The 20,057-nt window shown below is 54.1% G+C and overlaps 1 protein-coding gene across 1 annotated transcript in view; it reads left to right on the forward strand.

The window, feature by feature from the left end:
- Positions 1 to 18,087, forward strand: part of KCNK3 (potassium two pore domain channel subfamily K member 3) — a 41,970-nt gene extending 23,883 nt beyond the window's left edge. Inside the window, exon 2 of the mRNA XM_017545547.2 lies at positions 16,107 to 18,087. Within this exon, the coding sequence (XP_017401036.1) occupies positions 16,107 to 17,011 (905 nt within the window). The 3' untranslated portion in view covers positions 17,012 to 18,087. The remainder of the gene's footprint in view (positions 1 to 16,106) is intronic.
- The last annotated feature ends 1,970 nt before the right edge of the window (positions 18,088 to 20,057 follow it).

The following is a 20,057-nucleotide window of genomic DNA, read 5'->3' on the forward strand; positions in this document are numbered from 1 at the left end:
GCAACCTCCACCTCCTAGGTTCAAGCACTTCTCTGCCTTAGCCTCCTGAGTAGCTGGGATTACAGGCACCCACCACCATGCCCGCCTAATTTTTTTTATATTTTTAGTAGAGGCGGGGTTTTGCCATGTTGGCCAGGCTGGTCTTGAACTCCTGACCTCATGATCCACCCAGCTTGGCCTCCCAAAGTTCTGAGATTACAGGTGCGAGCCACCACACCCAGCTGGATTCACATTTTTCTAACCCTGAAGCTCAGCCCTGTGCAGCTGACCCAGCCCCTCCGCCCCTTATCACAATTCCTGGGGCCCAGGAATTGCTCAGTCCAGCCCAGTCCTCTCAGCCCCAGTGTCCAACCCTGGTCCAATCTGCTCTGATGCCAGGGTGACATGGTACAAAGGGGCCGCCTAGGTCCCCCCTTGATTAGGGTTGTTGTAGGACAGACAGTTCCAAAGAGGTAGAAGTGGACAGGCCCCCAACCATGCCCACCACAGACAGCCTCCCTCGGGCCCTGAGCCCTGCACTCCAGCTTCCCTCTCTCACCTCCTGCTCTGTCTGGCTCAGGGCCACACTGACGCATCCCTAAGACAGAAAGCCCTGGCTACCCAACCTCAGGGTGCATCTGCCTCCAGAAAGCAGGGTGGGGCAGGGCTCAGGAGAGAGGGTCTTTGGCTAGGAAGGCCTCCCTCACCCTCACAGAGTTAGAGCACCTGCTATACGCAGGGCACCGCAAGGCCAGGTTCTGCTTTGAGCGGCGTACAGCGGTCTTGGGATGTTGGCCTGTTGGACATGCTTTCTATGTGCTTTGACAAAGGGAGTGGTCCTGGGGATATCTAAGGGGGTCAGACAAGGTTGAATCCTACCTTTGCCAATTTTCATCTGTGCGACTTTGGGCCAGCAATGTCTAACCTTCCTGAGCCTTAGTCTCTCCATCAAAAAGGAGCAGATCATGGCCACCTTGAGGGTCATGGGGAACATTAGGGATAACAAGCCTGAGGGCGTCCAGGTTCCCTGCCACCGTTGCCACTGTTCACAGAGGCTCCCACAGCACAGGCTCCGCTCTGGCATGTGAATGCCTCCCTTTCTCACCCTTACTTCCTACGCTCCATCCTCTGCATTCCCGCCTGCAGCCCCAGACTCAGCTGCACAGAGGGGAGGCCAGCAGGAGAGCACCCACCCAGGGGTCCAGGCCTGAGTCCTGACCACCTCCCAAAAGGCTTGTCCAGTGCCCAGCACCCCTCCGTGTGAGCCAGCCCTTGTCCCCCGTGCTGTGTAGGCAGACTTGACTAAAAGGAGCTTTGCTCATAGAAGCACCGCTGTGCATAAGGAGATGGGTAAATAGGCCAGCCAGTGCCTGCCAAGAGAGGCCCACTGAGTGGCAGAGATGGGTGTCACGTGGGGAGAGCAGAGGAGGCTCCTGGGGCCACAGCAGGAAGGAGGCTTCCTGGGGGAAGGCAAGGTGCGGGGGGAGGAACAGCAGCCAGCAATGCATCAACGTAGGAGAGGTGCTGAGTGTTGAGAAAGGAAGGGAGGTCTTTGCTCTAACTCTGTAAATCTAAAGCTGTTCTAAAATATAGACGTTGGTTTAAAAAATAGTAAATTGCAAACAAACCAGAAAACAAAGAAGGAAGGAGGAAAAGAGAGAGTGTGGCCTCCAACGCTGACCTTGATCCAATCTGCAGTGACAACCAGCGTCAAGCAGTTCTGCACACCAGCCAGGTGTTCACACCGACCCTGAACAACGTTTCCAGGTGTCCAGGGTCATCTTTGGAGGCTGCGAGAAGCGGAAAATGCCATGCTCCCAGCTGCAGGAGAGCTGGCAAGACTCCCAGGCCTTCTGACTCCCTTTCCAGGTTCCTGGGCCCTGCCTTCACCCAATGGGCCCCTCTTGCATAGACCTGGCATATCCTGGGGCAAATCTTGACTTAGAGCCATTTCCCACCTGCCTGCTGGCAATTGTTTCAGAGCAGTTTCAGATTTCCACAGTTAGGGCAAAGACCTCCCTTCCTTTCTCAACAAGCCTCTGTTCCCAGAGGGCAAGATCCAGCCGGCCTGTCTCTGCATCCTCTCCCACACTTAGCCTAGTGCCTGGCACAGAGTAGTGGGTGCTTAAGAAATGTTTGCTCAATTAATTAATTAAGACAAGCTAAGAGGGAATAAAGCCATTTTCGCCTTGATGATTTTCCAAACGATATTTTTGAGACCAGCCAAGTGCCGCAGCCTCCCTGGGGACCCTGCTTCCCCCTCAGCCTCCCCAGGTGCCACAGCTCCCTCTGCCAGAGGCAGGGTGTCTTCTTCCAGGGCTGGCCATGAGCCCCCACAGCCTGTGGCCAGTCTTGGCCTACAGCCTCCTGCCATTTGGCTCAGGCCAGTGGATGCTACTGGGGAGGGGTTGGGCAGGAAGGAGCAGGACGCCATGCTGGAGAGAGCACCAACCTGTCTGCCCTCCCCAGGCCGTCACTGTCCAGAACAACCTTAAGAGGAGGCACGCAGGCAGGGCGCAGTGGCTTATGCCTGTAATGCCAGCACTTTGGGAGGCCGGGGCTGGCGGATCAATTGAGGTCAGGAGTTCAAGACTAGCCTGGCCAACATGGCGAAACCCCATCTCTACTATAAATACAAAAATTAGCCAGGACTGGTGGCACACACCTGTAGTCCCAGCTACTCAGGAGGCTGAAGCAGGAGAATCACTTGAACCTGGGAGGTGGAGGTTGAGGTGAGCTGAGAGCATGCCATTGCACCCCAGCTTGAGTGACAGAGCGAGACTCCATCTCAAAAAAACAAAAAAGGAGGGATGCATCAAGACCCCACTCAGATGGGCCATGGACCCTGATCCACAGGCCCCAGCCTAGAGGCCCTGGAGGCCACATACCTGTGTGGCTTTGTCCAAATCGCCAGCCACTCACTCAGCCCAGTCCCCTTAACTGAAAAACCAGGGCACCTGCCTTCCAGAATTCAGCATCCATTCAACTAACATTAGACTGGACAAGGTGACCGGCCTGATCTTGTCCCCTGACTCAGACATTCACTAGCTGTGTGGGCTTGAATGAATCATGGAAACTGTCTGTGCCTTAGTCTTCTCACCTGCAAAGTGGACATAATACTCATCTAACATTTCTGTGAAGACTAAAAATAATACGCAACAAACGCTTAGCAGAGTGTACGGTGTGCATCGTGTCTGGCATACAAGTGCTTGATAAACGTGAGTTTTGTTATTATCACTACTGCTGCCGTTGCTGTTACCACCACCACCATCCTGCTGTGTGCCAGGCACGGCGCCACTGAAAAGCACAAGGCAGGACCTCTGCCCTCCACAGCCTCTGCGTCCAGACTCAAGGACAAAATGAGACCCAAAATAAAGAATAGCAGCAGCTAAATTAATGAAAGAAAGCAAAGGCTCAAGGCTCCGGGAACCTGGTCTCCAGCGTGAGATGAGTGGCAGGGAGCAGGGGAGAAGCTGGGGACCAATAAGATTCCCAAATGTTCTGGCTTGTCTTGGCATGGGAGACTCAGGCAGGGACACGTGGCCATCTCCTCCCTGACTCTATGTGCCCCCAAGGGTCAGGAAGCTGTATGGGGTGGGTGGCGGATTTTCCACCTGGCTCTGTCTGCCCCTCCTCTTCAGCTGGGGAATGTTACAATCAGAGCTGGGCTGGCCAGGCCGGCCCCAGGGACATCACTCTCTCCACAGCATCTGATCAGTGCCCACCAGGACCGTGGGGCTGACATACACCCAAATGCCCAGTGTCATTGCTTGGGGCAGCTGACATTCCCAGTGGCCTTTGCCTGACTGAGACTACTGCTGTCTCCACTGTTTGCGGGGGAGAGATCGTGGCCCTCCGAAAGCCCACAATCCTAGAATACTGACGGGCCTCAAGAACATCTTCTAATTTCTTCATTTCCCAGAGGAAGTGCTCAAGGACCAGAGAGGGGCAGTGTCTTGCCTGGGATCACACAGCAGCACAACTAGAACCACACCCCAGGTCTTCTGACTTCCATCTTGGTGTGAAGAGTCCTGGGGCAGCCAAGTACAGCAGAAAAAACTGCCTTTGAATGCCAAGTTTGATTCTAGCATTTATGGCCTGAGATAAAACACTGTCTCTCTGAGCCTCAGGTTCCACATCTGTAAAATAAGAATAACAATAACACCTCCTTTATAGGATAGCAATGCACACTCAAACAATAGAATGGATAGAGATTGCTTTGTAAATGATAAAGTCCTGCGCAAATGAAATACAAGGAATTATTATTCTGGAACTTGGAGCACAGCACCTATTAAGGATTCAAAAACATCTGCTGGTTGAGTGGAGGAATGTGTGAAGGATAATGAGTAATGAACAAAGAGCCCAGAGCACTGATTTGTTTAGGTGGGTGGGATCAAGGAAGGCTTCAGAGACGGGGTGACTTTTGAAATGGGCTTCGATGGAGGAATAGAAGCCCGACAGGGAGAACAAAGAGCACCAGCAGTGTCTGGAAATGTGGAAGGGGCTCCCCTAAGAGCTGCTGATACCCTATCCACAGCCAGGTTGAGGCACCAGATGCTGCTCAGAACGTACCCCTCTCCTCAGGGCCTCTGCTCGGCACATGGAACAGGAGGAACTAGCAATTTATTCAATGCTAAAATATAACTTTTTAGGGAGAAAGAGACATTAGGGATCTTCTAATCTAACTTCTCTTTTGAAGTTAAGAAAACCAAGATAAGAAAACTCGCTCAGATAAGTCTCAGGGAGCTGGTTCGCCTTAACAAATACCCTGCAGTAGGCTTAGCAAACTAGGACCCATGGGCTGAATCTGGCCCACCACCTGTTGCTGTCAATAAAGTTTTATTGGAACACTAATTGCCATGCCCATCGTCACATAGTATCCATGGCTGCTTTCTTGGTTCCATGGCAGAGTCAAGTAGTTGCAAGAGACCGTAGATTTATAAAGCCTAAAATATTTACTATCTGGCTCTTTACAGGAAACAATTCAGTGACCCCTGTCCTACAGCAGAGCTAGGATGGGAGCCAGGCCTCCTGACTCCTAGTGCTTTGTAATTCCTATCATCCTCTGGGCTCTGCCTTGCCCCCGAAACACTGCCCACAGGGTGAGATTTCAGGCAGCCAGGCTCTGAGCCCACACCTAGGCTGGCCTCCGCCGCTCCTCAGACCCAACAGGGCTTCCAGCTGGGAGCAATTCATTCCCTTTTGGGGACTGTGGCAAGAAGATGTCAACGCACCCCGGCTTCTCCTCAGTGGGCTCAACAGGAAAGCCAGGGAGTGGAAGTGTGTAAGACTCGGGCCAGCCAGATGCCAGTGTCATGGACAGGGCCTTGAAAAAAGCATGTGGGGGAGAACTGGCACCTCAGCCATCCATGGAGAGGGCCAAGTCCACGTTAAATTGTGCTGTGGAATTCCTTCCGCAATGCCAGGCTGTTCCTGGTGGATTCATTTAATTAAAACCCCACCAGATCCAATCTGTTAGAAGCTCTGAGCTCACAGATGCCCTGTCCAGCTGGTCATGAGGACGCGGACAGGCCACAGGCCTGGGCCATGGCAACTGGCTCAGTGGCTGGCTTAGAACAGACCCCACTGGCCCCGGTCAGGGCCCTGCCCAGGACTCCCTGGATCACCGGCTGGTGATGTGCCACTGCCCCCCTTAAGCCTCACTCTCTGCTTACCCCCTGTGTCTCCATTCTGCTCACACCTCAGGCTCATCTCTGATGCTTCCCTCTCCCTAAGTCATTCATTCAACAGAAATTGATGAAGCGGCAGCTCGGTGCCAAGCCCCCTTCCAGGTGTGGGGGATTGACTAGCAAACAGAAGAGATGAGAACCCCTGTCCTCATGAGGCTTACCGTTTCACCCAAGAATGCAGACCATCTCACACTCCATGCATCCACTCTCCTCCCCTCACCTCTTCCTCTCCTCTTCCTTCTCAGCCCCTCGTCCCTACCTTCCTCCTCTCAGCCCGAACTCTTGGATCCTCTGCTTTGCTCTAGCTCAGGCCTGAGCACTTGACAACTAGACCATGCAGAGGCCCCCAGTGGAGCCTCCTGCCTCCATCTCCCACAGCCACCCCCCTGCCCAGGGATGCCAGGCGTTCAGCTCAGTATCTCTCTCAGCACAGCGCTTCCCTGCCCAAGAGCCATCTGTGGCTCCTCATTGCCTTAATATGAAGACTTCATTCCTGAACCCGCCCTTCAAAGCTCCTCAAATGTTGGCCCCTTTCCACCTTGCCAATCTTCACTTTTCAACTGTACTTCCTGCTCCAACAACACCAGAAGCATTTGTGCTGTTGTCAGGTTTCTAATATTCATCATTTTCTACTTACAAAAGTAATAGTTTTTTGTAGTATAGAATTTATAAGAAGAAAATTAAAATTAATCATGAGCCCATTATTCCCGGATAAGCCATGTGAGCTTTAGAATATTTCCTTACAGGGCCGGGCGCGGTGGCTCACGCCTGTAATCCCAGCACTTTGGGAGGCCGAGGTGGGCGGATCACGAGGTCAAGAGATCGAGACCATCCTGGTCAACATGGTGAAACCCCGTCTCTACTAAAAATACAAAAAATTAGCTGGGCATGGTGGCACGTGCCTGTAATCCCAGCGACTCAGGAGGCTGAGGCAGGAGAATTGCCTGAACCCAGGAGGCGGAGGTTGCGGTGAGCCGAGATCGCGCCATTGCACTCCAGCCTGGGTAACAAGAGTGAAACCCTTTTTTCCATCTCAAAGAAAAAAAAAAAAAAGAATATTTCCTTACAGCTGTATATGCGTGTACACATACAAAATGTATATGTGTCTATACATTATTTTTTCGGAACAGCTCTCCCTTTGTCACCCAGGCTGGAGTGTAGTGGTGCAATCACAGCTCACTGCATCCTCCACCTCCCAGGCTCAAGTGATCCTCCCACCCACCTCAGCCTCTCCAGTAGCTGGGACTACACCTGCATGCCACCATGCTAGCTAATTTTTTGGTTTCTTTCTAGGGATGGGTCTCACTGTGTTGCCCAGGTTGGTCTTGAATTCCCGGGCTCAAATGATCCTCACGCCTGAGCCTCCCCAAATGCTGGGTTTACAGGAAAGAACGGCGTGCCCAGCCACATCTTTCATATTTTCATGTTAGCATGGGATCCCACAGTATAGAAAGCGTTGTCTCCTGCTCTTTTAATTTAACATGATGTGGTAGTTTTCTACGTAATCAAGAGACTTCTCAAGAGGGCACTTTAATGGCTGCACAATATTCCACCACATAAATACAGCTTAATATGTTTAACCACCCTATTGGTGGACATTTGGATTGTTTACAATTTTTCACAATGAAAATGCTGCTATAAACATCCTTGTTCATAAATCTTTGTTCTGATCTCTGGTTATTTTCCGAGCAGAGATTCCTAGAAGTGGCACTGCAGGGCCACCGGGCAGACACAGTTTTAAGGTTCTCGATGTGTATCATGCAGCTGCCTTTCTGAGAGAGTCCGCCAGCCCCCACCCATCCCCATTTGGGAGCACACCCAGCAGTCCCACGCAGGTGTATTTTCTCTGGCCTTAACACATTATGTGTCATCCTAACACTGTATCCTTGCCTCAGTAGCTCTGCTCATCAGAACCCTGCGTTTCCCATCCACCCTTCAGAGCTCAGAGCAAATGCCACCTCCTCCATGAAGCCCTCCCTGATACCCCAACTAAAGTTCCCTGTCTCCAGCCCTCCTTCAGCCTCTGTCTTAAATCCCTCCTAAAACATTCCCCACTTTTGCCTCACATTTTAATAATTCATGTAATAATAACCTCTGCTTTATATGGGGCACTGAAATTTTCAAAGTGCTTCCACTGAGAGGTTTCATTTGATTCAATCACAGATGGAAAGTGTTTTGAGGTCAGGGACCTCATCAATAGAACATCTAGGTCTGTTTCTCCTGGCCACATCACCAGCTCAAGTCTAGTGCAACCTCAGGCTAGCCCTTATATAACAGAAGTGTTTAAACAGCCTTTGTTATTCCTTGGCCTATGAGAACAGACTTCAGGACGCTTCCGTCTGCAGCATGGGGCAGTAAAAGACGACATCATGGCCCTGGATCCCAGTCCCAGCTGTGTCACTGAGCTGCTGTGACCTCGGGCTAGTCCCTGCACCTCTCTTAGCTTCAGTTTACCCATCTATAAAATGAGTGAGGGCTGGGCATAGTGGCTCACACCTGTAATCCCAGCACTTTGGGAGGCTGAGGGGGGGGTGTGGATCACGAGGTCAGGAGTTCAAGACCAGCCTGGCCAACATAGTGAAACCCTGCCTCTACTAAAAATGCAAAAATTAGCTGGGCATGGTGGTGCACGCACCTGTAGTCCCAGCTACTCGGAGGCTGAGGCAGAAGAATTGCTTGAACCCGGGAGGCAGAGGTTGCAGTGAGCCAAGATCACACCACTGCACTCCAGACTGGGCAACAGAGTGAGATTCCGTCTCAAAAAAAAAAAAAAAAAAAAAAAAACGCGGGTTGAGCTACATAAGTTGTCACACCAGGACTGATAGCTCCTAAGGTCCCTATCCCCAGGCACCCAGAGCAGCCCTGGGGTGCCTCTGAGGGCCCCTGCACAAAGCCGGCCTCTGGGATGGGCCAGAGGGAGCTGGCCAGGGAGGCAGGCCTGGCTCTAGGCCAGGCTGTGTCTGCAAACACTGACCTTGGCTGCCGCAGGGATTTTCCATGACACCAGCACCCTCCCTCTGAGCTCCCTGCCTCGCATATAGGCCTGGGGAGGGTGGGGGATGGGGGCTTTGAGGGTTTGTCCTGCATCAGAGGCCCCTAAATCAGTACTAGGGCCACCTATGGATGGGAGGCAGATCAAGGTGAGAGAGGAGACAGCAGTGGGCCCAGGAGTGGGGAGTCTGGGAGGAAGGATGGGTCAGGGAGAGAAACTGCTGTGGGTATTTGGGGGAAGAGCTGGGAGAGGAGACGGGATGATGAGAGGCCTCGGGAAGGGGCAGAGCAGAAGAAGCGGATGGGTACTCTGCTTCAGAGCTGTTCTTCCCAGGAGCTCTGGCCTGAAGGGAAACAAACTCCAGACCCCGTTCTGTACACCGGCCCCACCCCCACCCCAGCTCCATGAAACCCTGTGGTTCCCAGGCCTAACTAGGGGCTTGGCCAGGCCCAGCACAGGGGGATTCCTTCTAAGCCTTGCAGCTGACCTTATTTTGAAGCAGCTAGGGTCCATAGTGAGGGCAGGAGCGACAAGTCACCCAAAGCCCTCCTGCCAAGGGCTACCTCCCGTCCTCATCCTGGGTGTCTAAGGGATGGTTTCTCATCACCATCCCAGACCTCAGAGTCCTTCAGAAATGGGGCCTCTGGGTTCTGCAGCCCTTGCTGGGCAGCTGCCCCCACCCTGGCCTGTGCTGGACACTGAGAGAACAAGCCAGCCCTGCAGGACTCCTCTGCAGACCTGAGTGCCCAAATATGGGGTGGGGGACTGAAAGGAGCAGAGGGAAGAGAGGCCCCTCCAGTGCCCAGAGAAAGTTCCCAGAAGGTTCTTGGGAAAGGCGGTGTCTGCGCTGCATCTCACAGGACGAAGGAGAGCACCTGCCCTCCTCCCATCTCCACCAAGCTGCAGCTCTTCCCTCCCCTAGGACCTGGGCACACAGCAGAGGCTCCTTCTGCCTCATCTCCTTTAACACGTCAATTAGGCTCCTTGGATCCTGCAGTCCCACTTCCTGGTTCCACACTGCTGCCATCCCCACACCGAGGGGCGGCTCCCTGTCTCTGCCTCAAGCCCCTGAGGGGCTGGTTCCTCCTGGGCCCTCCCCTAGGTGCCCTCTGAGCCCAGCTGCCCTCTGCCATCCAGCAGGGGAGCCTGGCCTTCCTGAGGGCCCTCCCTGTTTCTTGCAGCCCCCAGAGCTGCCTCTATCTCCACCAAGCCCACATCCTCTCTGGTGGCCACACCAGGCCCAAGACACACTGAGGTCACCCATGCACCCATGCACTTCAGCATCAGCCCGGAGTTCATGGCCTTTGGGCGCCTCAGGCCACAAGTCCCTCATCCATCTTTCCTCAGGACAAACATTAGCCCAGCCATTGCCTATTTACATTAGATAACTGGGTCAGCCTGGAGACAGGCACAGCTGGCATTGCCAAGGGCTGTGGTTTCTAATCTACAGAAGGGCTGGGCCACCCAGAGAAGGAGATCAAAGAATCATAACATCAGGGACCTGGGGGAAGGACCTTAGAGGCTCCTGATGCTGCACGGGAGCGATTCCCAAACGGTGCTCCCGGGAACACTTGCTTGGTGATGTGCGCTATGAGAAAAGTGCCCTAAGGTCCAGGAAGTGGGAAGACAGGCACCTTTTCCTGACCGTGACTGACGTTGCACATGAACATATGCATAGCCCTGAGAAAGCCTATGCTCAAATCAAACGACAGTGACTCCTGTTAAATTCAGCATTTTCCCAGTTTCATTGAACCAAGCCGCTCTTCTCATCCAACAGTTGTTAACATTCCATGGAGTTGGCATTTCAGAAAAACAACTTGAGTCAACACTGATCACAGAATGTTGGCACTGAAAGGAACTTTAAAGATCATAGAATCTTGGTGCTCCCCAAAATATTCATATTATAATTAATATTTATTGATCTCCTAAGCACTTTAAGTCTAATAACTCACTCAAGTCCCCACACCAAGTCTATGAAGTGAGTACTTCTTTATTGCCATTTAACAGGTGAGAAAACTGAGGCACAGTGGATTAAGCAATGTGGCCAAAGATGAAGTTGTTTGGCTTCAGAGCCTGTGATCTTCCCTACTCCCCTAAACTGCAGAGATCCTCTCCCTGTGTTCAGTATTTCAAACATATAACAATAACTTAATTCCATCTCAAAGAGTCAATTCTCTCAGGCTAATCAGACGTTCTGACTGGCAGATGTGTTCTTAATTAATTTTGATGGAGAAAGAAATTAATTATGACTCTAACAATGATTTATTCAGTGCCTGCTCTAGAGAGTATCCACGCTGCACTGATCACCACGTCAAACTTCATAAATAAAATCTTTCAAAATTTTGACTCTATGAACAGGTGAGTAAACAGAGAAAATAATAAAAGGTAGTGGGAAAAGGTGGGAGCCTCATCTCTTGCCCCATCTTCCATGTCACAGATGAGGAAACCTGAAGCCCAGAAGGAACTTGCCAAGACACAAAGCTGTCTTTGAACAGGGTCAGGTCAGACCCCAGGTCTCCTGCCTCCTAGCTCCATGCTCTTTCCTCTGCCCAAGGCTGTGGCCAGCTAGGCCAGGGGTAGGAGGTCAGGCTAGCAGGCTAGCAGGCATAGGAGGCCAGTGGGGAACACATAGCCAAGCCCAGTCTGGCCAAGGCCATGACCAAGGGCTCAGAGTGGCTGCTTATGCTTCAACTAGAAGGAAATAAACTACATGGAGAGAAAGACCAGTAAAAGGGAGGGCCAGTCCCAACCCCACTCCCACACCCCCATCCCCACCCCGCATCACCCTGGAAGACAGCTTCAGCCAGTTTCTGAGCTCCTTGGTGATTCTGGGAGGAAAACAGAGGAACTGAGGTGGTCCAGGGTTTGCATCCGATCTCTCGGTTTTCCTGCTGCCCTAAAATATTTACACTAATAATTAATTTTTATGTCCAGCCACCTGGCTTCCTTAGGTGGATTCTGTGCCTCCAGCCAGGTTCCCAGGCCATCTCTTAGCTGAGTTGCTCCCAAATAGGAGCCACTGGACCATGGCTGAATGAAGAGGCATAATTGTGGTCATACCTGAGCCGGGGCAGTGGACACAGCATTGATTTTAGAACCAAGTATCCTGGGTTGTAGTCCTGGTTCTGCCGTTCACAAGCTTCGTGACCTTGAACAGATTGCTTTCCTTCTGTGGGCCTCCATTTCCTCATCTGTGCGAAGACTGGACCAAATGATGGCTAAGGATATTTCTGGCTCTAAAAATCTTTAAACCTATGTTGGATTCAGGGAAGGGAGGCTGGGAGAGGAGGTATAGACAGTCCCGGTCATTTTCTGAGAGGCAGTGGCTGGAGTCTCCTGGTCAGAACACATGCTCTGGCTGAGTCCAGCAGGTACTGCAAGAGAGAGTCCCCAGAGAGTCAGCCCCAGAGAAGCCTCTGTGTGCATGGATGCCACGTAAGGACAGACACAGCCCCTCACCCAGAGACTCGAAGGGCTGGACAGAGAAGAGAAGATAGAGAACATCTTTTACCCCCTCCCTTGTAAAGCCAAGCCCGACGTGGGCAAGGACCAGGCAGGCAGCGGGCCTCTTGGCAGCCAGATGGGTCTTGCCAAACTCCCACTTACTTCCCAGAAGCTCCAGGATCCCCTGGGAGTGGCTCCACCCAGCTGGCACCCCTCCGAGTTGGGCACCCACGTCAGCAGGTCCTCACACTCCCTTGTCCTTTCACCCAGTGACAATAGGACAGGAGATGGGGGGGGCACCCTAGGCCCGATACTTGGAGAAGCGTCTGTCTGCCTGAGCATGGCCCTTCTGTTACCACCTCTGCTGCATCCAGCGCAGGGCAATGCCTGAGGCCGATGCCCAAGTGAAACGCTCTCCTCCCAAGGCCTCCCTGCCTGATCACCCTTTCTGGGTGATGCATTGGCTCCCGTGTACCGGAATGAATGCTGAGTCAGAAAGGCCCAGTGGCCTTGGCCAACCCACAAGGCCTCTCTGGACTTCGTGACCCCAACCGTAATATAGAGACAGTCATAATAGTGATCTTGTAAGAAGTTTTTGAGAATTAAGTTAAAAATACATCTGAAGGGTAAGAACTTATTCTTGCCAGGCCCGGTGGCTCACGCCTGTAATCCCAGCACTTTGGGAGGCCGAGGCAGGCAGATCATGAGGTCAGGAGATTGAGCCATCCCGGCTAACATGGTGGAACCCTGTCTCTACTAAAAATATAAAAAATTAGCTGGGTGCCATGGCGCGTGCCTGTAAGCCCAGCTACTTGGGAGGCTGAGGCAGGAGAATCGCTTGAACCCGGGAGGCGGAGGTTGCAGTGAGCCAAGATCACACCATTGCACTCCAGCCTGGGCGACAGAGCAAGACTCCATCCAAAAAAGAAAACAAAAAACAAAAACAAAAAAAACACCCTTATTCTTAAGCCTCAGCCTGCAGTAGGAAGTGAGATTGAGCCCTGGGGGCATCTGACCCCAAAGATGAGGCACATCTAGGCCACGGCTGCTCCAGAGAGGGCAGTGGCTGTGGTGGGGCACAAGGCTCTGCCTGGCGTAAGAGCCTCTGGTTAAGCCTGGGAAGGGGTCGTCCCTTACAGCTGAAGCTAGGTCCTTGCGGGCTGGGGTAGGAGAGGTGGAGGAGGGCCACGAGGCAATGTGGGAGGCGCTGTGTAGAGGAGGGGCTGGTTTGGCTGGGTATGGGGTGAGGACAGGTCTCTGGGGTGGCTGCAGGGTACAGCAAGAGAAGGGCAAGGAAGGGATGTGTGGCTGCTTGAAGCGGGGGGTGGGGGTTTGTGAGCACAGTCACGGTGAGCAGTGAGGCTGCCAGATAGGCGGGCACTGGCTTTTCCTAAGAGATGATGGGCCCCGGGAAGCCACAGGCTATGACAAACACGGGACAAGGGAACAGCGGAGAGGGGGTGAGGGCCCCTGGAAGTGGTACATGGCTGTCTGACCCCATGGAGATGGCCCTGCCCCAAGGCCCACACTCTCAGGTCACCCTTCCCCTGTGAGATCCCACCACCACTGCTTCCATCTCGCAAGCCACAGGTTCCAAAGAACTCTCACGCCCAGTCTCTTCTGTGCTGCTGCAGACAGCTCTGGTGCGCAGCAAGGGTGGGAATTAATAGCTCTAGCTCAATCCTCCAGCGTGCAGGCAAGGCAAGTAAGCCCAGAGAGGGCTAGGGATTTGCCCAAGGTCACACAGCTATCACGTGGTCAAGCTGGGGCTATGTCCACACTACCTACTCCCTGTTGAGCCCCATCCATGATGCCATGCTCTCCCCCCTCCACCAAGTAGTGCTGGCCTGGGGGACAGGGAAGTACTGGGTGAGAAGCAGCTCTGGCTCAGGGCCTGCCTAGCTGTCGAGGTGAGTTGTGGTCTGGCTGCCGTGGCCGAGCTGGCGGGCACAATCTGTTCTCACCCTGCTGGGGCGCAGACGTCCCAAGCACAGCGGCTCAACAGCTCAGCTGTCCGGGTCCCTGGCAAACGGTGACACAGTCACTGGCCTGACGCTGTTGAGGTGGACAGGGGAGCCAGTTCTAAGGGCAGCCCAAGCAGCTGTCCCCAGAGCTCCCTGAGCTTTAAGATCCAAATGGCCCTGGGTTGACAGAGGTGCCAGCTTTACTGGAACTGAGCTGCCCCCAAGCCTGGCTGCTCTCTTGGAAACATGAGAGTAATCTGGCACTTCTGTCATTATTAATCACAGGGAGCCATTACTGAGCACTTGATATGTACCAGGCTCTGGGCTAAGTGATCACACACATCATCTTACTTATTCCTCCCCAAAGCTCTGTGAGGCAAGTGCATTATTAACCCATTTTACAGATGTAGAAACTAAGGCTCAGAGATCTCTCTCTCTCTGTCTCTCTCTCTCTCTCTCTCTCTCTCACACACACACACACACACAGAGAGAGAGAGAGAGAGAGAGAGAGAGCACAAGTCTAGAACAGAGTCACACAGTATCTTGCCCTGAAATTTAATCATCAAACGTCTTCTGGGCCTCCATAGGTTGGCTGGCAATGTGGAAGTGGAAGCTAGAGAGCAATGTGGCAAGGCCCATCAGTGCCATCCCTTCCCCCGAGCTAGCATTTGCTCTCTGTAGTTGGGGATCCTGGAGGACAGAAGGTGGTGGAAATATTGGCCCTGTAGTTAAAAGCTGAACATTTTCAGTGCCACTCAAATAAGGCAGAAATCACTTTTAGCTGTGAGGAATCCAGGAGGACTGCATGGAAGAAGAAACATTTGGTTAAGATTTGATAAGGCTTAGAAAGGAGGGAAATGTCAGCATTGTTTTATTACCGTGATTCTATTAATAAACATAGTAAATATCTCAACAATGAAAGAAGCAGGCCAGCACCAGTAAATACACTTTACAAATGAAGAAACATGCTCAGAGAGGGGGATTAATTTGCCCAAGGTCACACAGCCACTAGGTCCCTGCCACTAGGGATGACTTCCCATCCAGGGCCATTCTCCCTCCAGGTAGCCAGGTAGAATTCTTAACTTAGGCCTTTGGATGGCTGGTGCAGAGGGAAGCTTTGCCTCTGTCCTGATCCTGGCTCAGGGAGGGCCGGGGTGGGGGTGGGGCACAGAGAGGTTGTCTGGCTGATGATAGTAACACATCTGGAAGGACACCCAGGGCTCCTGCTTTGCCAAGGGTTATGCCACCTCCCCATGAGGACAGACCCTGCATCAAAACAAGCACAGAGGAAGACCCCAGGGCCTCTGACTGGAAACTGATGAGGACCCTGGAGCACTCATTCATCCAGCTGTTGCAGGGAGGGGCAGGCAGTCTCCTTTATCCCCTGGCACAGTGGGCCAGCTGCCCCCAGGAGACTGGAGGGCCCCTGTTGCCAGCCAACCCCCTGTAAGCTTTGATTGGCAGTAGGGAAACCATCAAGAAGCCACCCTGCCTCAGTCTCCCTTCCTGTACACTGGATCACAGGATGTCAGAACCATTCAGGGCAACCACCTCCCCTTGTAGTCAAGGAAACTGAGACATGGAAAGGACAAGGAGCATGCTGGCAGCCCAGGACACTGAGCTAGAATCCAGCTCTCCCAGCTGACCTGTGCCCTTCCACGCTCCCTGTGCCGCTGGATGAGTTCTCAGTAGCACCAAGGCCAGCCCTTCTCCAGGCATACAAAACAGTCCAGTCCTTGAGGTCAAACAGGCTCAAGTTCAAACGCGGGTTGCTCTGCTTCCAAGCCATGTGACCTTGGAAGTCACTTAGCCCTCTCTACCTCTTCCTTCCTACATACCTTCTGCAGGAGTCACAAGAGCACAGGAGAAAGCATGAGCAAGGGCCAAGGCCAGTGCACGGGGACAAGGAGCACCCGTCACTGTGGGCCCAGACCCGCAGGGTGGCGAGGCGGTGGGGCAAGGGGGAGGCAGAGGAGGGTTTCTGGAAGAGCAGCTCCATAGCATGTGCTTTCTCTCCTCTGCCACACCTTCCCTCAGGCTACGGGCACGCGGCGCCCAGCACAGATGGCGGCAAGGTGTTCTGCATGTTCTACGCGCTGCTGGGCATCCCGCTCACGCTCGTCATGTTCCAGAGCCTGGGCGAGCGCATCAACACCTTGGTGAGGTACCTGCTGCACCGTGCCAAGAAGGGGCTGGGCATGCGGCGCGCCGACGTGTCCATGGCCAACATGGTGCTCATCGGCTTTTTCTCGTGCATCAGCACGCTGTGCATCGGCGCCGCCGCCTTCTCCCACTACGAGCACTGGACCTTCTTCCAGGCCTACTACTACTGCTTCATCACGCTCACCACCATCGGCTTCGGCGACTACGTGGCGCTGCAGAAGGACCAGGCCCTGCAGACGCAGCCGCAGTACGTGGCCTTCAGCTTCGTCTACATCCTCACGGGCCTCACGGTCATAGGCGCCTTCCTCAACCTCGTGGTGCTGCGCTTCATGACCATGAACGCCGAGGACGAGAAGCGCGACGCCGAGCACCGGGCGCTGCTCACCCGCAACGGGCAGGCGGGCTGCGGCGGCGGCGGCGGCGGCAGCGCGCACACCACGGATACCGCCTCGTCCATGGCAGCGGCGGGCAGCGGCGGCTTCCGCAACGTCTACGCGGAGGTGCTGCACTTCCAGTCCATGTGCTCGTGCCTGTGGTACAAGAGCCGCGAGAAGCTGCAGTACTCCATCCCCATGATCATCCCGCGGGACCTCTCCACGTCCGACACGTGCGTGGAGCAGAGCCACTCTTCGCCGGGAGGGGGCGGCCGCTACAGCGACACGCCCTCGCGACGCTGCCTGTGCAGCGGGGCGCCGCGCTCCGCCATCAGCTCGGTGTCCACAGGCCTGCACAGCCTGTCCACCTTCCGCGGCCTCATGAAGCGCAGGAGCTCCGTGTGACCGCCCCGGGGGGCCTGGAGCGCCTGGGGGCGCGGGCTGGGGACCCCTGCCGGGCGGACCTGCTGCTGTCGGCCAGGAGACTGCCCCCGCCGCCTTCTGCCCAGTGGGACCCCCCACAACATCCCTCACCACTCTCCCCCAGTGCCCCCATCTCCGACTGTGCCTGCTTGCCCCAGCCGGCAGGAGGCCGGGCTCTGAGGACCCCTGGGGCCCCCATCCGAGCCCTGCAAATTCCGAGAAATGTGAAACTTGGTGGAGTCAAGGAGGGAAGGCAGAAGCTGGGAGCGTCCCTTCCCTTTGAAAATCTAAGAAGCTCCCAGTCCTCAGAGACCCTGCTGGTACCCAGACCCCCACCTCCGGAGGGGACTTCATGTTCCGTGTACGTTTGCATCTCTATTCATACCTCTGTCCTGCTAGCTCTCCCACCTTTCCTTGGTTCCAAAAGCCAGCGTGTCTTTGTCCAAGTCACCCCCACTCAGTCCCACTCCCCCACTCCGTCCCCAGCTGTGTCTCCCAACCTCCCGCTCTCTTTGTGTTGTTTTGCATGGCTTTGCAGTTATGGAGAAAGTGGAAACCCAGCAGTCCCTAAAGCTAGTCCCCCGAGAGCAGGTCAGAAAGAAGGGACCGGCAGGCAGCAGGAGGGGTGAGCCAGAAGGCTTGCCAGTCTGCAGAATGGTCACACTGGAGGTTCAAGTTAACTGACCTCTAGCCACATTCTCATAGCAGGTCGGACTTCAGCCTTCCAGACACTGCCCTTAGAATCTGGAACAGAAAACTTCGCCATCCCCAGCCACTGCTAATAATTACCAACTCTTAAATTTGTGGAGTGATTTTTAGCCTCTGAGAACTCTGTGCTGGCCACTGATTGCTTTGAGTCTCACAACACCCTACTTAGGTCATGAAGGCAGGAGTTCTGACCCCCATTTTACAGATGAGAACACTGAAGCCTGGACAGGTGAAGTGACCAGATAGCAAAAGGCAAAGGGGTGGGGGGCTGCATGCAGTGGCTCACGCCTGTATCCCCAATACTTTTGGAGGCTGAGGTGGGAGAATTGCTTGAGCCCAAGAATTCAAGACCAGCCTGGGCAATACAGTGAAACCCCATCTCTACAAAAAATAAAAAATTAGCCAGGTGTATTGGCACATGCCTGGGAGTCCCAGCTACTTGGGAGGCTGCAGTGAGCCCTGATCCACTGTACTCCAGCCTGGGTGACAGGGCAAGACCCTGTCTCAAAAAAAAAAAAGGCAAAGGGAGACCAGAGCCCAGCGTACTTGTTCCTAGCTGAAGTGTTCTTTCCTTCCAGCTTGGCCTGTTCTTGAAAGCAAAGTTCCTGCAGTGTACATCTTGGCATTGTGTGGCTAGCCAGGGCTTAAACCAGAATTAGAAGTCCCGGGGCAGAGGGCACTGCTGCAGCCCAGCCTCTTTTCTTGGCCAGGAGGCAATGGCTCTGAATGGGCCCCTGAGGCAGCACAGGGGCCTTTGTCACTGGGCTGCATGCTTACAAATAGTGCAGTTCGTAGGACTGAAGTAACCAGGACTGGGTCTCATGGCAGAAAGGCCAAGATCTGGGGCTCTAGGACTTTGGAAATTGGGCAGAGCTGCCAAGAAAGCTGGCAGGCATATCCTATGGGACATTATCCCTGGCACCATTGTCGTTGTTGGTGCCTGTGTCCCAAGTACCTAATGATAAGCTGAGGCTGCAGCAGGAAACACCCTTCCCAGGTGGCAGGGTTTGGACCAGAGGTGCCCTCTGTCCCCAACCCAGAAGCCCAGATGGAATGCAGCTGCCGAAGGTGATGCCCAAGGCTCACTGTTGGGGCCCCACAGCTGGAGCTGGTACAGTGACCGGGACAGCATCAAGGGGTGGATGAGGGGCCTCTCCTCCCGCAGCACTGCCTTCCCATGCTGTTCCCCCTGCCAACTCCTTAACACTGCCGACCAAGGCCAGCCCTGGCATTCAGGGAAGCTGGAAGGCAGCACCCACAAGGTTGCCAGCCTCAGGCCCCACCCCAGCCACGTTCTCTAGTCTCTGAGGAACCTGGAGGGGAAGAAGTCCACCCAGCTTGTGAGTCCCATCTCGGTGTTGAGGAACTGGCTGCCCACATGCCAGGAAAGCAGGGCCCAGGCCCTGGAGGTGCCCTGTATGTTTATGTTGGGGGTGGGAGGGCAGCACTGGCTGCCTCTGTCCTGTGTGTGACCCTGCCCTCGAAGGGTCCTGTCCTGTCAGTTCCGAGGGAGCCACAACCAAAGCTGCAGAGAAAAGGTGGGGAAGGGCACAGAAGGCCGTGGGGCACAGCGTGGCAGACTGTCCAGTCTCCGCTGGGTCTTTCCTAGGGACCTGGAAGGCCAGTGTTGCTTTCCCCTCACCCCCTTTCACTGCAGGCAGCCTCTCTGCTTCCCCAATGCCTTATGCCTGGGCATACTGCCACAGAATATGCAATATGTGTGGGTGACGTGCCCTCACGCCCACACCCATACCCCGGGCAGCCCCTGGACTCCAAAGGCAGTGGCCGCCACAGCCTCCCCTCAGCTCTTCCTGCCTATCTGTCTTCACACTGAGAATGGCGCCTAATAAATGCTATCCACGGAGACCAGGCTCAGGCTCCAGCTGCCTCTGTCATCGTTTGCCCTTGCTGCTGCCAGGGAGAGGCCATCTCCCACCCACTTCCCTGCCAGGGTCTACAAACATACCTAGCTGCCGGGCGCTGTGCCTCACGCCTGAAATCCCAGCACTTTGGGAGGCCGAGGTGGGCGGATCACCTGAGGTCAGGACTTCAAGACCAGCCTGGCCAACACGGTAAAACCCCGTCTCTACAAAAAACACAAAAATTAGCTGAGCGTGGTGGCCCACACCTGTGATCCTGCTACTTGGCTACTCAGGATGCTGATGCACGAGAATCACTTGAACCCGGGAGGCGGAAGTTGCAGTGAGCTGAGATTGCACCACTTCACTCCAGACTGAGTGACAGAGTGATACCCTGTCTAAAATAATAATAATAATAATAAAATAAAATAACATACCTAGCTGACTCACTGTGGGCTCAC

This window comes from Cebus imitator, unplaced genomic scaffold (assembly GCF_001604975.1).
Source record: "Cebus imitator isolate Cc_AM_T3 unplaced genomic scaffold, Cebus_imitator-1.0 Scaffold180, whole genome shotgun sequence".
Classification (NCBI taxonomy): Eukaryota; Metazoa; Chordata; class Mammalia; order Primates; family Cebidae; genus Cebus; species Cebus imitator.